This window comes from Setaria italica, chromosome V, assembly GCF_000263155.2.
Source record: "Setaria italica strain Yugu1 chromosome V, Setaria_italica_v2.0, whole genome shotgun sequence".
Lineage (NCBI taxonomy): Eukaryota > Viridiplantae > Streptophyta > Magnoliopsida > Poales > Poaceae > Setaria > Setaria italica.
The window spans coordinates 9,859,512-9,881,713 of NC_028454.1; the positions used below are offsets into that span (position 1 = coordinate 9,859,512).

General features: G+C 46.4%; 4 protein-coding genes across 4 annotated transcripts; 1 reads left to right on the forward strand and 3 right to left on the reverse strand.

Annotated features, from left to right (window-relative positions):
* Nucleotides 1–2,743: 2,743 nt before the first annotated feature.
* LOC101779901 (zinc finger CCCH domain-containing protein 43-like) lies at nucleotides 2,744–3,991 on the reverse strand. The gene is made up of 2 exons (XM_022827224.1): nucleotides 3,593–3,991; nucleotides 2,744–3,500 (listed from the first exon to the last, which is right to left on the reverse strand). Exons 1-2 carry the CDS (start codon nucleotides 3,689–3,691, stop codon nucleotides 2,982–2,984), a joined length of 618 nt encoding a protein of 205 aa, XP_022682959.1. The 5' UTR covers nucleotides 3,692–3,991; the 3' UTR covers nucleotides 2,744–2,981.
* A 4,440-nt stretch (nucleotides 3,992–8,431) lies between these two features.
* Nucleotides 8,432–9,690, forward strand: LOC101780314. The gene is made up of 3 exons (XM_004971647.3): nucleotides 8,432–9,007; nucleotides 9,106–9,228; nucleotides 9,328–9,690. Exons 1-3 carry the CDS (start codon nucleotides 8,642–8,644, stop codon nucleotides 9,487–9,489), a joined length of 651 nt encoding a protein of 216 aa, XP_004971704.1. The 5' UTR covers nucleotides 8,432–8,641; the 3' UTR covers nucleotides 9,490–9,690.
* A 129-nt stretch (nucleotides 9,691–9,819) lies between these two features.
* Nucleotides 9,820–19,169, reverse strand: LOC101753008. Its single transcript, XM_012846598.2, has 21 exons — nucleotides 18,977–19,169; nucleotides 18,708–18,777; nucleotides 18,471–18,493; nucleotides 18,184–18,353; nucleotides 17,907–18,014; nucleotides 17,399–17,411; nucleotides 17,185–17,318; nucleotides 16,298–16,393; nucleotides 15,742–15,796; nucleotides 14,263–14,344; nucleotides 13,733–13,931; nucleotides 13,454–13,613; nucleotides 13,333–13,370; nucleotides 12,598–12,679; nucleotides 12,423–12,527; nucleotides 12,271–12,296; nucleotides 11,027–12,137; nucleotides 10,829–10,938; nucleotides 10,601–10,752; nucleotides 10,258–10,317; nucleotides 9,820–10,133 (listed from the first exon to the last, which is right to left on the reverse strand). The coding sequence occupies exons 2-20, from the start codon at nucleotides 18,747–18,749 to the stop codon at nucleotides 10,261–10,263; spliced, it is 2,763 nt and encodes a 920-aa protein (XP_012702052.1). The 5' UTR covers nucleotides 18,750–18,777; nucleotides 18,977–19,169; the 3' UTR covers nucleotides 9,820–10,133; nucleotides 10,258–10,260.
* A 711-nt stretch (nucleotides 19,170–19,880) lies between these two features.
* LOC101753408 (pentatricopeptide repeat-containing protein At5g66631) lies at nucleotides 19,881–22,178 on the reverse strand. The gene has a single exon (XM_004968257.3). The coding sequence runs from the start codon at nucleotides 21,951–21,953 to the stop codon at nucleotides 20,058–20,060; it is 1,896 nt and encodes a 631-aa protein (XP_004968314.1). The 5' UTR covers nucleotides 21,954–22,178; the 3' UTR covers nucleotides 19,881–20,057.
* Between the last annotated feature and the right edge of the window lie 24 nt (nucleotides 22,179–22,202).

Consider the following 22,202-nt stretch of genomic DNA (forward strand, 5'->3'; position numbering starts at 1 on the left):
CTTGCCTCCGATCCTCCCATGCACGATCTCGGAGTCGCTTTCGGGGGCGCCGAACCCACCGACACTCCCCCGGCCTCTCAACGTCTCACTCCCTATCGAAAAGCCCATTCACTGTCCAGAGTGTGGCCTGTGGGGGGGCTGACGCTGACACCACCCGATCCGAGCCAAATAGCCAATCCAAGCTATCTGAGGGATACGCCGAGCATATTGTACGGTCTCTACAACCACATACGCTCGATCCCTGCTGACCTAGCTAATACACCATCTTGAGATCGAGGAAAAGAAATTGCAGTACTTGACAGCGGTGGTTGGGCAGCTGATGGGGTATGGAATTCTGAGTGTCCGATGATCCTGTGCGGCTGGGACGTACAGTCTTAAATTAAACACGCAAATTAAGCTTCCTGCTAGCTACTCCCTCCATTCCAAATTACAAGTCATTCCAACTTTCTTGAAGAGTCAAATCATTTTATGTTTCACTAAAATTATAGAGAGGATCACAAAGGTCTATAGCACCGAATAGATATATACTATGAAAATATATTTAATGAAGAAACTAATAATATTTATTTGGTATCATGAATGTTATTACTTCATTGTATAAATTTGGTCAAACTTGAGATGTTTTAACTCTCTAAAAAAAGTTAGAATGACTTATAATTTGGAACGGAGGGAGTAGCTCCGAGAACTTTACTTGAGTTAGTTTAATTTTTTGGCAGCACGACCGAGCTAGTCGATCGTTACGGATCGATGCTCAGCTCAGCTGCTGATATGCGACGTGCGAGTGAGAATGTTCATGGGCAGGTCATGCGTACGTACGCCCGTCGATTGGACCAGCAGTTCACTTAATTATTCTCTCCGGCCTCTGTCCCGTCGTCGTCTCCCGTGGATCGATCCGGTGACTGCAGGAGTACACAGACTACTACGCAGGCAGTGCTGGTGACTGATCGGAGACTAGGCAGGTTGGGTACTTAATTGGGTCTATATGCTAGCTCGTACTAGGAGCTAGCGTAAAAATGTTGATCGGCAATGCAGCGAGGAGTAGTCCCCACTCTTCCGTCCCGTCCCGTCCCGTCCATCCTCCTTCAGACCTTCAATGATGATCCTTCAGCAGCCCTACTAAGGTCCCGTTTGGATCCAGAATCTGGATTCTCAAAATCTGGATTCTGATGGATTTCCAAAATCTGAATTCTGGATAAAATCTGAATGAACCTGTTTGGATTCTAGATTCCAAAATCCAACTTTTTTGTTGTTTGTTGCATACATGTCTTTTTTGCCCTTCTATTTCATGCGCCATCAGTCAAGACAAAAAAAATTCCTAAGTGCAAGAATGCAACGGCATACAGGTTCTACACAATATTTGTCAATACAAACACCCTCTCACATAGCTTTACTCTTCATTATGAAACAAAGCATTTGCTATAGCATCTCGAAACGCATTCATGTCGATATCCTCGTCACCTAAAAGATTCGTAGCACCACTTGCTTGAGAAGCAGCTGTCGTCGGCATTGGCATGTACTCCTCATCTTGGTCACACATATCAAAGTCTTGATCCCTCATATTACTTTCTCGAATGAAATTATGTAGAGCCATCGAAGCAAGGATTATTTTGCTTTGCTTATTCAATGGATAACTCGGCAAGTCTAACAACATCCGCCATTTCATCTTCAATACTCCAAATGACCGCTCAATGACATTGCGCAGGGATGAGTGCAAATAATTGAATACCTCTTTTTTACCTCTTGGTCTTGGACCTTGTTGAAATTCCGGCAAATGATACTTCGTTCCCTTATAAGGTGCAAGATAACCCGGTCGATTAGGGTACCCCGAATCCACAAGATAAAATTTCCCTAATACATAAAATTGCATAATTGTAACATAGAACCAATAATTTTTGACACATTTAAATAACATGCTTATTTACCTTGTGGCGGATGAGGGAACTTATCACCATATTTGTTTATTGCGTCGTTGAAAACCCTCATGTCATGTACAGACCCTGGCCATCCCGCAACCGCAAACGTGAACCTCATGTCGAAGTCACAAATAGCCAATACGTTTTGACTCGAGTAACCATGTCGACCAACATGTTGAAGCACTTTTGACGATGGAACAACAACCGGGATGTGCGTTCCGTCTATTGCCCCAATGCAATTGTCAAAGTGAGGTGAGAACCGAGGATTCCGCAATCTAGGATGGACTGTTCTAAAATGAGGATCTCTAGGTTTTATAACATCAGCTGAGAGCCTAAATACACTATCCAAGACTTGTTCAAATTTCCTACTAACCGTCTCAATCGACCTCTCAAAACGATTTTCAGCTTGTCTCAATGATTGTGGTGCTCCAATGATCCACAGGAACATAGCCAATGACTCAATGGAGCTCATCCTTTTTGATGAGTTCAGTCCATATGATGACACCAACACATCATGCAGCCGCCAAAAAAGTTCCCTACTCATTCTAAACATGTCGTAGCAAGCTGTTGGATTGCTAAGTGTTGTCATGACCCACTCATATCCAGAAAGACCAGTTTTCACCTTCTTAGTTTTGTTCATGAAAGCAGATTCGTAGTACATACCGAAAATGCAGGCCACGGCTCCAAATTGATGCACAAGCTCCAATTGTCCCAGTGCATTCCTATTTACTTCATCTTCATCAGTTGAAGAAGATTTACTCGCTGACTCATCATCATCATCACTTGAGGAATAGGTCATCTACATAACACAAAAATACGTCAAACAAAAATCTCAAATAAAAGGTGATGACTAATATATAACCATAACACAGACTTTAACAAAATAGACATCCCACATAACAAAAGAGTTTGTCATATATACATGCCATAATTCACAAGCTACTTGCTGTTCTTCTTCTGGACAGCACATCACAAAAGAGATCATATATACATGCCACAAGTTCACTGTGTACGTCTTTCCTTCTCCTGCCCATCACACATCACAAAAGAGACCTTCAAGTTCATTGTCTACTTGCTTTTCTTCTCCTGGCACCACCTCTTCAACCAGGCTAGCCTTCCTTCTTTGGTGGTCAAACTGAGAAACACGGCACGATGCTCTGTTTTCACAAATAATTTGCTAGCCATAAAATGCTCATCAGTTCCTTCAACTGCCCCACTCTCTACCGCCAAACGCATACAGTGTTGTACAGATTCGAAAATGTAGTCCCCCTGCAATGCCTTCTGAGCAACAGCACAATTTTCTTGCATAGTCTCCCATATCCCCTTCATTACCTTCACCATAGGACTCTTTGTCCTCTTCCTCGGGCTAGTTGCAGTAGTGCTAGTACTCCTGCACCGCTTTCTAGGAAGGGTACGTTCAGGACTCCTGTCACCAACATCACCTTCATCACCTTCATCACTTTCAATTACCTGTTCGCCAGGTATGCAAGAAGATGACCCATCCACCGCAATATTCTGAAACATCACTTGAAGCTCATCTAGATTATCTGGAGGCCCATATCGCAGCTTCCTCCATTCGCCATGATTCTGAAATGAATATAGAAAAGATATTAATGCACAAAGCTTATGTCTCACAAGTATGTTCAATATGGAAGTAGCAGGGGATAGGCGTCAAATACCTTTGTGTGCTTTTTCCACCAAGCGTCATCTGCCACGACCGTGCCCCTACCCCATCCAAGTCCACTCTGTTTGTTTGCATACAACCAGAAGGCATACATGCGTCGAAGGGCATCCCATCGGTTCTTGAACTGCTGCTTGGAGTGACGCAGTCCTGTCCTCTCTTCAAATTTCGCAGCTATGTTGTTGTAGGCCCTATTAGTCAAGTGTCCTTTATTGCTGTTACCGGCTGTAATTTCCTCAACACAAAGCTCACAGAATGCAGCATTATTGGCGCTATTGGCCCAGTCAGCCTTGTCAAATAGGTCGTCGGTCTATTATACAAATAGAATTATGATGACACAGGTGAAAAAATAGAACTGAGTCAAGTGGATAAAAAATACAGTATAACAACTAGCATTCATCCCACAATTTCCACTGTCATATGCTTTGAGTGAAGCACGTCAAAGACTGTCAGCTGACTTAAAGTATAACAGTTGCAACTTGAATAAACTAATGTTAGTTCAACAATGTTGCACGACGTTGCAGACAATTTGTAAATAATGTCATAAGGTCTTTCCTTGGTGCCCAGACTAACTACAGAAATATACAACTCCCCTCTAGTTACAAGAGAGCTATTTTGGGAACACTTACGGTAGGCACATGAAAATGATAACAGAAATATCTAGATTGGTTGTCATTGTATGGGTCTTTGTACTTCTCGTGATTACATCAAGTTATACGGCCAATCTATCGTCAATTCTCACTGTGCAACAACTTCAACCCACATAAACTGATATTCATGAACTCATTAAAAAAGGTGAATATGTAGGGTATCACAACGGTTCTTATGTAGGAGATCTGTTAGAAGAACTTGGCTTTGACAGAAGAAAGATCAGAGCATATGAAACTTCAGATGATTTTGCTGATGCACTCTCTAAAGGGAGCAAAATGGGTGGTATAACTGCTGTCGTACATGAAGTTCCATACATCAAAATATTTCTTGCAAAGCATTGCAAAGGTTACACAATGGTTGGACCAATCTACAAATCCGAAGGCTTTGGCTTTGTAAGTTAACTACACCAGATATATTTTGTGCAAAATATGCCCTGTAAATTATTAATAGACTATGGGAAAATATCTTGAGAGTTAAGAGCTTCTCAGGATCAAGAAAATAATGGAGAACCCTTGAAAGAATACTGCCTAATCCTGTTTCCTTCCATACTGATGGCTACACTTCAATTTCTGAAATCCCTGTGTAAAAACTCAATTGTTGCACTTTTTCTGTTCACTAGTGAAATTACTGAAATATGTGAGTAAAAGGAAATAGTTATACCGATGCATCAATGTCCTGAAGATCGTCGGCCTCTTCGTTGGAGGGGTTCAGGCTCCATGTAGATGTGCTAGGATTCTGGAGACCAACATCGAATGCATCATCAGCACCACTAGGAGTTGCGCCACTGCTTTGTCCTCCAGCAGGACGTGGTGGAAGGAATTGACGTGATGCAGTGGTGGTAGGACGACGATTCGGTGTGGCACGAGCATGTCCTCGTCCACCTCCAGCTGACCGAGAAGGGATGCCGACATCCTGTTCAGCTGCACGACGTCCACAGCTGCCGCTACGCCCAGTGGCACGGCTAGAAGCACGTCCACGACCGACGCCACGCCCGGGGGCACGGCCAGCGCCATGCCTAGCGCCACCAAGGAGGTCGCCATCCCCAACCAATCTGGCAGGCGATGAGCGTAGAAGGTCCAAGTACGACATGTTGTCATTGAAGTCCATGGCCTCCGAGTTGAGGTCCAGACCCTCCAATCCGCCAGGTACATGACGACGTCCTGCGCCACGACCGCCAGAGGGGAAAGCCGCAAGGGGAAAGCTCGGGGGCTGGCTGAAGAACTCGTCGTCGTCGAGGTCCCCTTGCGACTTCATCTGCGGACGGAGAAGGAGGCGAGCGCGGCCCGACACTTGGGCGGGGAGGAGGCACGGTAGGGGGGCCTGGCGGCGCGTGGAACTTGGGAGGGGAGGAGGCGCGGTGGGGGCCGAGCTCCTGGCGGCGTGCAGGCCGCCGGCACCTGGGCGGGAGGAGGCGCGGTGGGGGCGGAGGTCCCGGCGGCGCGCAGCCCGCCGGAGCTTGGACGGGGAGGAGGCGCGGTGGGAGCGGAGGCCCGGGCGGCGCGCGGCCCGCCGGACCTTGCCCGGGGAGGAGGCGCGGTGGGGGCGGAGGTCCCGCCGGCGCGCGGCTGCCGGAGCTTGGACGGGGAGGAGGCGGGGTGGGGGCGGATGTCCCGGCGGCCGGGGAGGAGGCGCGATGGGGGCGGAGGTCCCGGCGGCGCGCGGCTGCCGGAGCTTGGACGGGGAGGAGGCGCGGTGGGGGCGGATGTCCCGGCGGCCGGGGAGGAGGCGCGGTGGGGGCGGAGATCCCGGCGGCGCCCGGCCCGTCGGAGCTTCGACGGGGAGGACGCGCGGTGCGAGCGGAGGCCCGGGCGGCGCGCGGCCCGCCGGAGCTTGGTCGGGGAGGAGGTGCGGTGGGGTGGAGGTCCGGGCGGCGGGCGGCGGGCGGCCCGCCGCACGCCGGGCGGGGAGGAGGCGCAGGGGTGGGAGATGGAGATCCGGTGGGGTGCGGTAGAGAAGAATGGCAGATTGGGCGAAATTTTACCGGATGAACATGGGTAAAATGGTAATTTCTCCATCTACAAGCTGCTAAAAGCTATCCCGCTCCAGCTTCCGGGATTTTGAGAATCCAAAAATCCAGATTGTGGAATCTGCAGCAGAATCCAAGCTGATTGGAAGCTGCACAGCTTCTGGATTCCGGATTCTCAAAATCTTTCTGGATTCAAACGGGGCCTAAGCCGGCGGCCGCTAGCTAGGGCTTACTAGGATAGAAATGGAGGCCCGCTCGTTTGGTGAGCTTTATGTATGTACGTTATGCGCCACAAACACCGTCCTTTCCGAACACCAAAGTTTTCCTTTTTCCTTTTTAATTTTTACTCTAAAAAAAGTCTTCCATTTTTTGTTTCTTCGTATCCTTTGTCCTTCTCTCTTTCATTTGCAATCCGCATTTGATCATTCGTTGAACTTTGTGGCTCTTCTTCTGTATATACACAGAGTATTTGTAGGGCTTGGAGTTAATTGATCAAAGCTACGCGACCGCTCATGCATGGTAGTCCCTAACCACATTTAAATCAGACAGTCTGGACCTCCAGACAAGCACTACCCCCTCAAAAAAAAAATCCCTCATGGTTTTGTAATCATTTTAGCCCCCGCCTTGCTGAGTGGACATGCGTTCGAGGTAGCCTATCTTTTTTTTTGAAAGATTTTGCAGGAGCACTGCACTGTCATTTAAGGAGAATAGCAAGCAAGTCTTTACAATGATATATTACATAAAGGATATATGCACATAGAGCTCTCAAGCACAGCTAGATAGGAAACAATTAACATGATAACAGGAAAACTCCGGGCTCCCACACGCCATTTTCCGAACGAGCATTTCCTCCTTGATTTCATGCAGCACTTGTGATGGTTGCATACTCCGGCTCTCAGATACTCGACAATTTTCTTCCTTCCATATGTTCCAAGCTACATATATAAGTAGAGAGGCTTTTAGTCTTCGTTGTTTTTTTTTTGGCAAATTGATGAGCGAGGAATTCCACCCGTCCTCCAAATGAACACCCACTTTAGGCACGTGATAGCCTATCTCTGCTCTTCCATCGTGAGGTTGCAAGATCCTCCGCAGTACTAATGCTCGACGTTCAAGATAGCCTATTTGTACTTAGCGTGTTCGTTTGTGCTGGTTGCACAAACAGCTGCAGCTGCACAAAGGCAACATGCCCACAATCCAATCTCAGGCTGCTCATTTGGCTGTTGCAGCTGCAACAGCAGCTGCAGCAACAATCTGTGGATGAGGTTGTAAGATCCTCTAAAGTAGTAATGCTCGGCCTGTTCGCTTCAGCTTATTCAGCTGGCTTATCAGCCACCAAACAGTATTTTCCTCTCACAACAAATCAGCCGTTTTAGCTTTTCAGCCGGCTTATAAGTTGAAGCGAACAGCCTAGCTCACTTTAGTTTCATCTGTGGATCTAATTATATGGTCCATACTACGATGCCAACAACAATACTCCATTGAATTGGCAGACTTATATTATGTGCAGCTGGGGCACATGCTCCTCTCATTTTTTAAATAATGCATGTTGATCCTTAATTCGAAGAAAATTTGTATGTAATACTAATAGTGTCCTCACTCAATTTTTGGGCTATCTCTACAGTGGACTTTATTTACATTGCCCTTGAATAAATAAAAAAATTGTGACATGTTTGGTACGGGACTACAGGTCCAATATCTATAGGGTTGATCCTATTATTGATTATAGAGTTTAAGGTCAGAAATCTAGGTATCAAAAAAAAATCCTCAAAAGACATTTCTTACATTACCTAACCGTGGAGAGTAAGGGCGCGCTTGGTTGCCGCCTAAGCACGCCGAGTTTGCCGTGCTGCAACTTCAGCAAATTGGCTTGGTGTTTGGTTCGAGACGCAGTTCAGGCGTGCCGCGAAAACAGCTACGCTCGCTAGTTCATTTTTGCTGTCTAAGCTCGCCACAAGTGCGGCGGACATTTAGCTCGCGGGGCTTTTGGTGCGGCCGAAGCCAAACACGCCCAACATAGACGAAATACCTACTTTTTTAAATTTCTAGCATATTTAATACTATGGAAACTATTCTAATTAGATTCTAAAGTTACCCTTACAATTTCGAGATTTGTTCCCATATATCAACCTTCCATGACAAGCTTCGTCACTTTTGCAAGTCAAAACTTCTAAAGATTTCTCTTAGTGCACCTGGTGCTAAGCAATAATTACCAGTCGGCATATACCATGATTGAAAAGTAGACCGCCATCTTCTGCAATTTGATCAAAAATTACTTTTCGCAAAAAAAATTCCAAATTACATGAGCATGCGCTCCTTCCTCCGTATCGCTTTTCATCGGACGGTCCATATCTCCCGCTTCCCCTCTCGACCGTTGCCACCAGGAAGCAGAGCCGCCGCGCGGCCGAACGGCCCTCCCCCTCCCTCGTCCTCATGGCGTCGCCGCCGCCGGGGCCTCCGTCGTGGTCGGTGGCCGTGCGCCTGAGGCACCGCTGGGGGCTGGACATCCATGCCGCGGCGGAGAACGTGCTCCCCGGATGGGGCCGCGGCGGGGAGCGCCTGTCCCTGCTGCTCCGCTTCCGACGCCGCCTCATCCTCACCGTCACGTCCCAATGCGGGGCGCGCCCTGCTGTGGCGCCCACGCAGCCCGGGACGCCGCCGCGCGGCGGCAAGATCCTCCGCTTCCTGCGGAGCAGGTGGGCGCCGCTGCCGCGGATCACGTCCATCTGGCGGCGCAAGAAGCATACCCCGACACGCGCTTCCGCCGCCGCCGCGGCGCCGCGGGGCCGCCGGGCTCAGGTGATCCCATCCCCCGTGCTCTTTCTTGGTCGGTTAATCTCCCGTCCCATCGGATTCATGCTTGTTCTGAGACTTCTTGGCTTCTTGTGCGGCTGCAGGAGAGCCGAACGCCAACGCAGCCCGGCTTCTTGGCAATGGCAGGGACGCCGACCTCGGCGGCGATGCGGTGGTTCGCCGTCGCCGCCGTGGTCGTGGCTTCCATCCTGGTCTTCCGCATCACGGTATGCCATTGTGCACAAGTTTTTCTTGCTGCTTATGATCGCTATCTGCAAACGGTTTCACGAATTGAGCATGGCTGAACTCTGATTCTCTGAATCCAGATGTGCATCGGCTGTTGGAACTGGAGGGGAGGACGAGACGGCGAACGGATTGCCCGTTGGGCGAAGTTCTTGGAGTTGATGGAGCATCCTCCTCCCTACCACAAGTACAAGTGGTTGCTTGGCGTGCCCAAGCGAGGATTGGAATGGATCTTCAGCAAGTAGAGATTCCAGGTCAGATCAGACGGAAGGCGGCTGGGTTTGTAGGTAGGTAGGAAAGGTTCCTGACTCGCACAGCCTAGGTTAATTTAGTGTTTGTGTTATAGATGATAATTGGGGCCTGCATGTCTTTCTGACGAGCATGGCAAACATTCAACAAGTTTGTTATAGCCACTTCAGTTTGATCTGATTTTGTATCTTTTCCAATACCAATCCAATGCTTTCCACACGGCGTCAGGTCAGTGTGAGAGTTGAAGTGCAGAGTAGAAAATCTTAGTACATTTTGTTTGCACAGCATCAGACAATAGGCTACATTTCTGTAGCTACCGAGGTAACTTTACTTAATGTTTAAATCTAATAGATTAACAAGGTATAACATCTGACAACCCTCCCAGAGTTATTATAACAGAAAAAAAGCACAAATCTAGAGTCCACAGGTGTACAATGAGTCGATCTTGTGGTGAAAACCAACACTAAGAAACTGATGGGTGAAGGAAACATTAATATTTTCAGACAGACATTATTAAAGAGAGTGGTGCACATAAAATGAGCATATGGACATGGATGAGCTCATGGGCTCATGTAGGTGCTTGCCCTGCATTTCACCAGGCGTCAAATGTGTTCCTTCCCTACATTGCCATTTCCTCCCCCTGATGATGACAGGTTGCAAGATAAATGTTGGATATGCCTTTTAACTTCTGATTTTATGACTCACACTAGATTCACATAAAACACGAGAAGACTGAAAATGGAAAGTCTATTCTTGCTGTTCACCTGTTAGACACTTTCCGGAAGGGCATGAGATCCATCCTCCACTATCCTAAATCGTGTATCCTGTATAAGAAGCATTGAAGCTTCATTACATGGAGAAAGAGTGCAAGCAGAATATGATATTCATAAAAGGATATTCTGACAATAACATTTGATAAGTTTTCCACAAGGATTATGCATCAAAATGAAGTTGCACATCACCAAAGTATATTTTGGAAAATTTCCTACCATTTTCAAAATGACACAGTAGACCGGCATCCTTAGGACAGGTGTAATTCAGAATATTCAAAAAGTAATGGGAAAACGAGCAGCGCATAATTGTTACGACCTAGTTGATCTACATTACCTTATCCAGCTTGTCCTTCATTGGTGTAGGCACCACTATCTTCTGAACACAAAGCCGCCGGAGAACACGTTGTTCAAGCATAAACTGATACTGAACATCACTGTTGTCTGGTGACACACTTGCTATGATCTTCTTTTCAATCCCCATCTCCTCTAGATAGCAGCGAACATATTAACATAATGGCATGGCTTTTTGAGAGAGGCAGAAGAATATAAATGAGCAACGGACCTCCAATAAAAGGAGACTGGAACATAGCATTTAGTTTAGAATGATCTCCAACATCATCAATCTTGCTTCTCAAATGCACTGGAGCTTTGAAGTCAACATTAGGATTATCTCTAGTAATGGACAATGAGAGAGCCTCCAGTAAGTCTATGAAACATACAACAGTTTAGAAGGAAGACAATTGATGGGCACAGTACTTACAGTTTTTCTCTTGTTATAGGTCTAACATGAGTTCGAACTTGGAACAATTCTGCTGAGGTTTCCTGAAGACAGCTTAAGTTTGCAGGAATTTGTGTTGCTGCCGCTGAAGTTTCCTTATGTGCATCAGAACAATTGGACACTTCTGAGCCATTAGAACATGTTTCAGTTCCATTCATCTCACTTTTGTGATCTGCAGAGAGCCGATGTGTTTCCGTCAACAACCTAGTATCTGGTTTCTCAGATGCCTCAATCTTGACTTCATTCTTATCACTGTTTTTTCTTGCAAGCAGACCACTAGACTCAAGGTCCCCCAGGAAAGTGTCATTATTAACATGGCTACCCCCCCAAAATGCGTTTGATTCTGACTCCTGGAAATTGAAACCAGGACTGAACCCATGCCTGAATGAACCCTTGCCAGAAGGCTGTGAGCATATACTGTGTCCACCGACAGTTTGTCTTACAGAACTCACTGCTTTCTCAGCAGGGACGGAGTCTGCGCTTCGATTGCTGAAAGTTGGAAAAATATCTTCTTGCTTTTTGTCCACCTTCTCTCCAAATAAAGTGTTCATATCAATGTCGATCTGAAGATCCTTGGTCCGAAATGGGTTTGATAATTCAGTTTTATCGCCAAACACATCTGAAATAGGCTGCTGCATGTGAATGCCATCTTCAAAAATGGCATTGTCAGGTCTGTGAGAAACAGGTCTCTTGTCGGTTGACTCCACAGTTTGATACACGCTCAAATCTGGAGAAACGTGGAAAGAAGGTTTATCTTTGTGCATTATGGTGCAACTCGATTGGTTAGTTAGTCCAGTGCTATCCTTCAGATGGAAAGTAGGAGAATCCCAATTAGAAAATTTCTCCTTAAGTGATAAACGGCAGCGCGGTTCTTGAGTTCTTGGCTGCTCAGTAACATTTTCTGGCCAATAACTTGTTTCAAGTTTCTTCTGATCAGTTGTTCCTTTTCTATCCACCTTTTCTGGATTGTTAAATAGCGACCTCCCATGAAGATGTGCATCCATATTTGGAATATCTAGCTTATCCAAGCTTATATCAAACTCATCCTTCTGGTTCATCTCATTCTTTACTGATGGTGATGGTTTCTTCATTGCTTTGAACCCAAAAAAAAGAGGGAAAAGATCAAGACATAGGTTTTGCGTATTTAAACCCTAGTTCGCTAGGAAATGCACCCCATAAAGAGTCTTTGATGAAGATAAAAGAAGTTAAGAGTAAAAATTACTGACCTGCAGCAGATGAGCTTGATTCTTCACTGCAAAGAACAATTTTGAAGAGATTAGCAAGAAAATTCCTAATAATTTTGCACGACATAAGAACATTTAAGGAATCAGGAGCCTAGAACCAATTCAGACACAGATACAAGTAGATCCTCCAATACCTTATTGGGCTCCTCCTTTTCTCTGAATCATCTACAGTGTCGAAAGACCAAGCAGAAGGACCAAAAGTGCCATTTGAGTTGAAGATTTTCTTACTTGGTGGGCGCCTGACAACAATAACAAAAAGATTAGAACCATTGTATAAATGACATATGCATGAGGCTTTATTATGCTTACCTTTCCCAATCAAATAGTCCAGTACCCTCATCATCATCCATCAATGAATGGTCATAAAAGAGGTCATGTGATGATGGAATTCCTAGAATGAACATCACAGTTAAGAACCACAAAGATCTCAGGGCAGAAAAGTGGGCAGTCATGATTTAATGACAGCAAGACAAGTGTACAATGCAAGCATGCTGCTACTGACTTAGTCCTCAATGTAACAGACAAAACAAAGAGAATACACCAGAAATTCCAAGTATCTCATAGATGCCAAAAGAAAGCAGAACTAAATGAATGCTGAACACCATTTTACAAGTCTGCTACGTGGACTGGTGGCTGATGAACTAAGAACAGGTGAAGCAACGTTCCAACCAAAGTTTGGCACCTTGTGCACAAATCCAGTCATTTCAACGATATCACAAGAAAAGCAGAATGGCATGATCATGGAACACTGTTTTACAAACCTACTTCGACCATGCCAGGTGTGCTTGTCGCTGATAAACTAAAAACAGGTAAAGTTTTCAAACCAAGTTTGGCAACATGCCAGAGATCAGTAGAGATTAGTAATGTTCTAATAGCATTGGGAGTGGATATGAAAATATGATCACTTCAGCATCATAAAATAAGTGCACCCTAGCTACAATCTAATAGAGAAAGTTAGAGTAAAAATAGCATAGAATGCCCACTGTTTTTTGTTTTTGTTACAGGAATGCTACTGGTATGTGAGGTATGGGAAACAGAAATAACCTGTATTCTTAAATCCTGTGCTAGATCTTGTTGAGTTTCTGCAAGGCAAAATTATATTATTTGTGCCTGATAGAGCATGTTAGGCCTATTAGTCAAACTTATGCATATGTGGAGGAGTAACCTTCGCTCTGGAGAATATCTATCTTTAAATCCATAGCCACTTGTATCGAAATGTTCCTCTCTTTGATTAGGAAAATGATCCTCTGAATTAAATTGATCTATCCTCCAGAGCCTATCAGAACCCTCATCAACAAGATTGCCATCTGATCTCATATGCTTTGCTGTTCAGAACGAAAAAATAGAATAATGAACATGCAGTGTAATATTTTCTTAGCCCACAAGACTTGAGTTTTCTGATCACTCATGAGACTCGGTAATAAGATGGCACAGCAGAACTTACATTGCCATTCCATTTTAGGTTGAGGTTCACAAAACATGGCTTCGTCCTCAAGATAGAGGTCAGAATTATGGTTCTCAGATGAACCCGGAAAATAGCAGTTAAACTGTTTACTACTTTCATAGCCTGATTCATTGAATGTACTGCCCATTTTGGCTGATAGTCTTTGCTCCTTCAACATATTGATACTATTCATAGAATCCTGTTATAAAAATGATACAAGAAAAATTTACATTCTTACTAAAAATGGTATAATACAATTAACACATCTAGCTATGATAAGAAAAACGTCAATCATATAAGCTGTATAAGGAGAAACTTTCCTCCAATGAGCGCACAGAAGGATTCCGAGGTAAAAAAATACAAAAGAATAAAATGAAAGATTGCCAACTCATATCTGATCCACCTAACTAAAACAACATTTTTTCTATAAATTAAACATCTCTTCAAATTCTTATCTGCTCATCTTTTCTTCTTTTTTTATAAAAAAATTGGGATCTGGTTTCATGGAGGAAGGAGTGTGAAATTCTCACCAATGCCTTTGTAACATCAAAGGGGATAGACCGTTTTGCTTTATATGTGGACCGTATGGCCCTTGGAGGTAAAGGTAAAACCCTGCATCACCACATTAAACACAAAGTAGTTTAGATTTGGATGTAGCACTGAACCTTTGTGGAAGCTACAGGCATGACTTGTATGATTGTATCACATGAGAAGAAAGTTTGTTGTTCTCAAACTATTGTGCTTTACCTTGGCTGTAGCCAAGGTGGACAAACTAGATCATTTAGATAAAAGCCTATCTGAACTGGACCAGTTGACTGTTATTCTAGGTCTCAAGGGCAAGGTAATGAATATTGATGAACTTGATTGCTGCAAAACAAACGAGCCTCTGAGGATAGTATCTAAAGTGCAACAATTTTTTACCTTGAGGGTCAAGTTCGTCCCTCAACTTTAAAATCGGCCAATTTAGTCCCTTGACTTTAGTTTTTAGGTCAAACATGTCCTTGGACTGATGTGGTACTCCATGCTGATATGAGACTAATATGAAAAGTTAATTTTACCCTTGAGCTATTTTCCCCTCAATTTCTTCCAGCATTGTGAAGATGGCAGTCCGTCTAACAACACACAGAAGAAGCACTAGGACCATCACAGCACAAGCACGCACAGGACACAGAAAGAGCTGGGTGCGGATAAGCTAGGAGGTCAAAATAAATCATCAAGCAAAGACTAGTCGTACGAAAAATGGAATAAGTTTGACAACTTAAAAAAAATCTATACAAGTATACGACATCATAGCAGTCATAATAAGCTACACAGATACTAATTGGCATCGGGCATTTCATCTCTCTTGCCAAACTAAGTTAATAATAGAGAATATGCAGTTGAACTGGTGGCGCCGGCTGGTACTGCGCTACTCTGGTGATGTGTTTCAGTTCATTGCTGATGCCCTCGACATGTCTAACCATCTGTTGCACAGTCTGAAACTCGCAGCCGTCGTCAAACGAAACTTTCCCAATCTAAGTAGCCTTGCACCCACGATAGCTTCTGTTTATACGACCTGTATCCCATGGATGACAGAAATTGAGGGGGAAGAAGCTAAGGGCAAAACTGACTTTTTGCATTAATCTCATATCAGTATGGAGTGCAACATAAGCAAAAGGACAAGTTTGACCCAAAAATGAAAGTTGAGGAATTAGATTTAACTTTTTAGAAATCAGAAGTTGAGGGACGAACTTGACCTTCAGGGTAAAGTTAAGGGACCAAAACGGCTATTTTGCCTATATAAAATAGTACTCGTTCCCTGATTATGGCACTGTTTGCACCTATGGTTACATTGTTTTGTAGAAGTCTCAACCAACCATTCAGAAATATCCAGAAACAGAAATAAGTGTTTATACTGCCATTTTCCGTAAAGCTAAACACTGTAATTATTTAAACTTCATCACACACTTTATAACTGAAACATTAATATGGGACATATATTAAATTAATAGTAAGCTCTACCACTCAACCTTTTGATTGGCCTTGGTGAATGGGGAGGTGTTTCCATCTTGATATGGCCAAGGCCTGAAACAGAAGCAGATGAATTTCTAGTGAACCATTATAGGATGTTGTTAAAAGAGATGGAAGGTAGTAAACTAAGGTTGATAAGCAACAACAATTGTAGGTGGACCACAGAGCTCACACAAACTTCACAGCCAAACACATGCACATTTGCTATCAAACTCTACTACAATCACTAAAACCTGAAAGAAACAAATGTCAACAACTGAACATAACGACACAGTTAAGGTGCAAATCTTCAAGAAAAATACATGTAACAACTAATCAGTAATATTAAAAATACACAAATCCAGAATTAGGTTTTGCTGTGAAGTGATCTGCAAGTCTGCACAGCATGTCTTCAAGTAAGCACAGGCAAATTGCTCATTTTACAACTGCTGCACAACTATTTGTAATAGTAAATGACTAAATAGATCATACAAAATAAGCAGTTAAACAAATAATGATTATGCTGGGATCTAGACAATAAGATGATTATGAGCTCAATGCTATCGAAACATGCACCTTTAACAGAAAATGACGCATGAAGCTCACGGGCAGGTCTTGCAGTAGACTTATTCTTTGATCCCTCATAACTGACCAAATCAATAAGTGAAATTTCTGCAAGTAAAATCATAATCAAACCTGAGTTTCTCAGCTATACAACATATGAATGGATACAATTTGTTTTATGTTTATAAACCAAGTTTTTAATAACACAACAGCAGATATCAGGTTTTTAATTAAGCATTTCTATTAGGTCTTACTCCCTCCCATCAGAAATGTGTCATTTTAGGATGTCTGTTTGTCAAACTTTTTTAACTTTGAACTAGTTCCAAATTAGGCTTCCCAGATGTTCTAGTTTCTTATTGCACCTGCAGGCAACTCATGTTGTAAACATTTTGGGAACTATTTCCTTCTTAATTCTAAGATACACAGCTCTCCCGTGTGTTCTCGAAGAAAAAGATCTTTTAACTTTGACCATGACTACATAAAGAATTATGTTGATTCATAATGTACGATATACTTTGCTAGATTCATCATGAAAAGTGATTTTATAATATCCAATCATCTTTATTTGAAATGTCATTCTTATAGAAATGACTGGTCAAAGCGTTGTCTTGTAGTTTTAGACCATCCCAATGTCCTAAATGACATACATATGTGGTTACAGGGGTTATTATTTTAATAATTTCCCTTTCAAATAGTTGCACAGACTTGAGCAGTAACTCAATCAGTAGGGACAACAGAAATGATAATAGTGAAGGAAACATCACCACTTTGGCATTCATACATTTGTGATTACAGGGGTTATTATTTTAATAATTTTCCTTTTCAAATACTTGCACAGACTTGAGCAGTAACTCAATCAGTAGGGACAACAGAAATGATAATAGTGAAGGAAACATCACCACTTTGGCATTCCAGATTTTGATTTTGCTTCCTGGTGCTATAGTTTATAGATGGGGATATTTTACAACTAATGGGTTCTTCATGAGAGTTAACAGCTGCTGCAACACCTTGATGACCAAAGGGTGATGACAATCTGCCAATGCAGAAGATTGACATCTCATAAAACAAGACAAATGCAGGCACATTCTTACGATGCTGTGTGGAGATACTGACCTTGGCTGAGAGCCTGCAGAATAGAAGAAAAATAATTTATGATAAACTTTACTGTAACAAAAGGGCTTATTACACACTTCACAAATTAATAATATCATAAAAGCTCATTCTTACAGCAGCCACATATTGGATGGAGGAACACATATATTTACAACTACCTCCAGTCCAAATTAGATGTCATTCTATAACTTGTGCAGCCAACCTTTTGAAAATAGGCCATTTTTTTTTTGAAAAATCAGATATGTAATCAAACATTTTTAGTACCTTTTACTACCATACAGTTACTGATTAGGGAAAAGTGATGATCAAAATTATGCTCTGAAGGCTACAACAGATTTCTAGGCGACAAATAAAAGATACTGGAGGGAGTACCTAGCCTGTTAATCTTGTGGATGCGTATGGTCATGTCAATGTGCCTATGTAGAAAAATTGGAATGCTATATGCGCAAGAAAATAAGTTACATTTAATGAGTTTCCTTGACTGATGTACTGGAGACTGCACCCTTACCTGCTTCCTTCATGCTGCTATTGGATAAAAAAGTGATATTCTTTATTGCCTCTTTAGGGGAACCATCCGAAAGAATGCAATCCACCTGTGGTATAGCACCATCTGCATCTGGCGTGATAGTAAAACAATCATCATAAGAAAAATCTGCCAAGACTGACATTACTTGTTTTACTTGGCCAAAAACTACAGATAATATGCAGAAGGGTAAAATAATGAACTACAGAAAAATAAAGCTCTCCACTGAAATCTCAATAATCAAAACATATAGGAAACTCACTTGCGGAGTCATTATGATGACTAATTGGAGTTGCCAGATTGTTGATATTTAGAACATCAAGTGATCGAGGCTCCTGATCACGTGAAGCTTGACCTCCTGCTACATTATCCTGGTTCTGTAGCTCTGGCCTTTGCTGTTGCCGTCTCTTTTGTTCGAAGTACTGCCTTTGTCTGCCGAGCATTGTTTGATCAAGGATGGCGCACTCAGTTTCAACAACCAAAAAAAAAAGAGACTAGCACCACAACATAAACTTTCACTAACTGAAATCAGTGAAAGCACCAAAGTACCTGCTCTGTGTTGACTTCCTGGACTGCTCATTTCAGGGCCAAACAGCAGAACCCAAAGCCACCCAAACATAACCAAATGTTAGCAGCATGTCACGATTTGTTAAAACACAGCTACACGCAAGGACCATTCATTCTAGAGTTTGAATGCCAATAATCAACCACCGTTGCAAAAAGTGAAGCACAAAACAGGCGAAATCATGCCGATTCCCCAAATTAAATGCTGCGAAGTATACTCACGGCGTACACCTTCCTCCTCGAACCGCCCATCCATTGCAGCATTACAGCAAATTATGAGTAATCCCCCCAACTGCGAAATTGGCACGAGGAACAAACTCAGAACCAAGGGCCGAGATGCGTGTAAACCCATTTTTGTAAAAAAAAAAAAATCTAAGCAGGTAGGTTTATACGTATTGTCATTGGGGCGATCCGAATACAAATAGCATGCATTAGGGTTTGGGGGTGCTCCGTTTCGCACAGCAGGAAGGAAAGAGAAGGGGCGAGCATACCTTGTGGGTGCTCGTCGCCGGCGAAGACGTGGCGAAGGGCGCCGCCGCGGCCGAGAGAGAGAGAGAGAGAGGAGAGAGGGGCAGAGGGGGGAGAGGTGAACGGGAGAAAGAAATAGAAGGGTGATTACTTTTTTCTTCTTTTGATTCGAAATGGAGGGGGTCATCGGGTGCCCAGCAGGCGGCAGGCGCTCGGGCGGTCGGGCCGTGTCGGCGGCAGCGCCTCCCTGATTTTTTATCGGTAATTTCTAATCTAATAATAACGAAATTCCTTTTTTGGAAACACAATAACAGTTCACGCATAACGTCGCGGCTGTTCCCGTTAATCTAACAAGAATTTTTTTTTTCAAATTTCAAAATAACGAAATTCTTTCATCTACCTTTGCACTTACTAAACAACTTAACCCATTTTGATTTTTAAATATTTATAAAATGATATTAACGAGGTGAGGTGGCTGAGAGAACGAGGTACACAGAGCCGGATTCCTCTGCATCAGATAGGCGGATGGTAACGATTGGCGATTAACGAGGGAAAGCCCGGCTCAGCAACACGACCGCGGCGGGCGACGATATTCAGAACATATCATGTTTTTCTTTCGGGAAATCTATCCATCATCCGATTTGGCCCTCAATCAATCTCCAATCCGTCCGATTCAAGAGTCCGCGGGGTCATCTTCCTCGTCTCCGGCGAAGTTAGTGCTTAGGGATTCGGGATTTGGGTTTTGGGGTGGGGGATCCTTGCCTCCCGGCCATGGAGGGAAAACCGCTGGTGGTAAGCCGAACTGGCGGTGGGCGCGGGGGCGGCGAGGCAAGGCGCCACCGCCGCCGGCCGGGCAGTGGAGGAAGGCGGTCGGGCCAGGGTGTTTCTTTTGAGAAGACATTGAGCATATTCTACAACAGAATTGCAGAAGGCAGAACACTCTGTGCAATTAAGCTGCAAGTTTACCATCCTCGCCTCTGCCACGCTTCTTCAGTTCTGCAGCAGCTGCAGTGGACGAGCACGAGCTACATATCGAAATGTTACCGCGCGTTTGCCATTCTGGAATCTGAAGTCTGAGATCAAGCACCAATGGCACTCGGCGCATCACCCGGTTCCAGCAGCCTGAGCAGCAAGCTGAGCGAAGCAGCCGGAGTAGATGTCGAGCACCTTATTCAAGTCCGCGGCACTGGCCGTCCACACGTGCCCCGGCGACGCCTCCGGGAGGCCGCCGGTGACGTCCTCGCACCTCTCCTCCACCAGCGCCGCCTCGCGGAGCTTCCCCTCCCGCCACAGGCTCTTCACCAGCAGCGCCTTGGTGGGCGCGTCGGGGGCGACTCCCGCCGCGCGCATTTCGTCGAACACCCTCAGCGCGAGCGCCGCGCGCTCCCGCTTGCAGTAGGCCCTCACCAGCACGCTGTACATGTAGCCGTCGGGCCGGAGCTCGCACTGCCGTACCAGCCCCAGCAGCCGGTGCACGCCCTTGAGGTCGCCGGCACCGGCCAGGTGCTCCATCAGGCCGGAGAAAGTCTGCAGGTCCGGGAGGACGCCCCGCGCCATCATCTCCTCGAGGAGCTCCATGGCGTCGAGCCCTCTCCGGCATTTCGCCATCGTCCGCAGCAGCGACGAGCAGAGCAGCGCGAGGTTGGGCCGCGAGATGGGGCCGCAGATGGACTCGCCCTCCCGGAACACCCTGGTCGCCGCGTCGGCCTTCTTGGAGAGGCCGTAGAAGTCGATGACGAGCCGCACGGTGGCGCATGGTAGGAGGATGCCGTCGCTCCGCACCTTGGCGAGCAGGCGCTCCACCAGCTCGACGTGGCCGGCGCGGGCGAGGATGGCAACCATCCTCGCCACCGTGTGGCGGTCGTGCGCGAACCCGCCGGGGCGGCACGCCACCCAGCAGAAGAACTCCCACGCCGTCTCGGCCTTCTTGAACGCGCGCAGGAGCTTGCACACCAACCGCGGCGTCCAGACGAGCCCGGCGGCCTCCAGCTCCGCCACCTCTCGCGGGTCCCAGCCGTCCAAAGCCCTGGCGAGCTCGCGCGGGTCCAACCATGGCTTCAGGGTCTGATTTGCACTGCTGCCTCTGTCCCTGTCGTCGTGATTGACGCCGACGTTGTCGTCGTCTTCCTCCTCGCTGTCTCCCTCTCCCTCGACGTCGTCCACGGCGTACCCGATCCTCGCGTTGGGTGAAAGCTCCGCGACGAAGTCCTCCGTGCCATCAATATGGCCACCTTCCCGCATGGCGGCGATGGCGGCGCGCATCTGCGGCCCAGGCATGACGCCATCGACGGCCGCCATCTCGCGGACGAGCCACCGGAGCTCGTCGAACCTCTCCGCCGCCGCGAGCGCCTCGGCGAGCACGTTGTACTGCCGGGTGGTCCGCCGCACGCGCAGCGACGGCAGGATGCGGAACACCTCGAGCGCCTGGTCCACGAACCCCGCGGAGGCGAGGTGGGCGATGACGACGGTGTAGGTGCGGGCGTTCGGGAGCGCGCCCTCGCGGACCATGCCGCGGAACGCCTCGACGGCGGCGCCATGGTCGCCGCCCCTCGCGTGGAGCTCGATGACGACGTTGTGCGCCTCCGTGGGGCGGCGCGGGGCGTCCGGGAGGGAGCCGAAAGCCTCGAGAGCGGAGGCGCGGTCCCCCGCGGCGGCGAGGAGGCGGAGGCGCGCGAGCGGCGGCGCGGGCAGCGGGAAGGAGGCGAGGTGGGCGCGGAGGTCCGGGAGCGCGGCGAGGGAGGCGAGGCGGGCGGCGAGGGCGTGGTAGAGCGGGAGCGGCGGCGGCGGCGCGGAGGGGAGCGCGCGGAAGAGGGAGAGCGCGGAGGACGGCGTGGGCGCGGCGCGGATGGCGTGGAGCGCGACCACGGGGTCGTCGGGCGGGGGAGGAGGAGGGGACGAAGGGGGAGAGGAGCGGAGGCGGAGGCGGAGGGAGTCGATGAGGCGGGCGCGGCGGAGGTAGAGGGCGACGCGGGAGGTGGTGGTAGCGGCCGGCGGGGGCATCGCGTCGGCGGAGACACGCAGCCGGCGGCGGCAGACTGGCGACTGGCGAGAGTGCGCAGCAGCGCGACTTCTTCGGAGCCAGCACGGCCCATGGGGCCGCCCGGTCGGTCCATCAAGGTAGAAGATGGACGGTATTTACGTGGGCTTTGAAACTATGAACTTTCAGGCATTGAGATATGCAAAATTGCAGATATTGTTTCTACTGGACCTCCTCCGTATGTTAAGTTCTAACATCGTAACATTAAAATA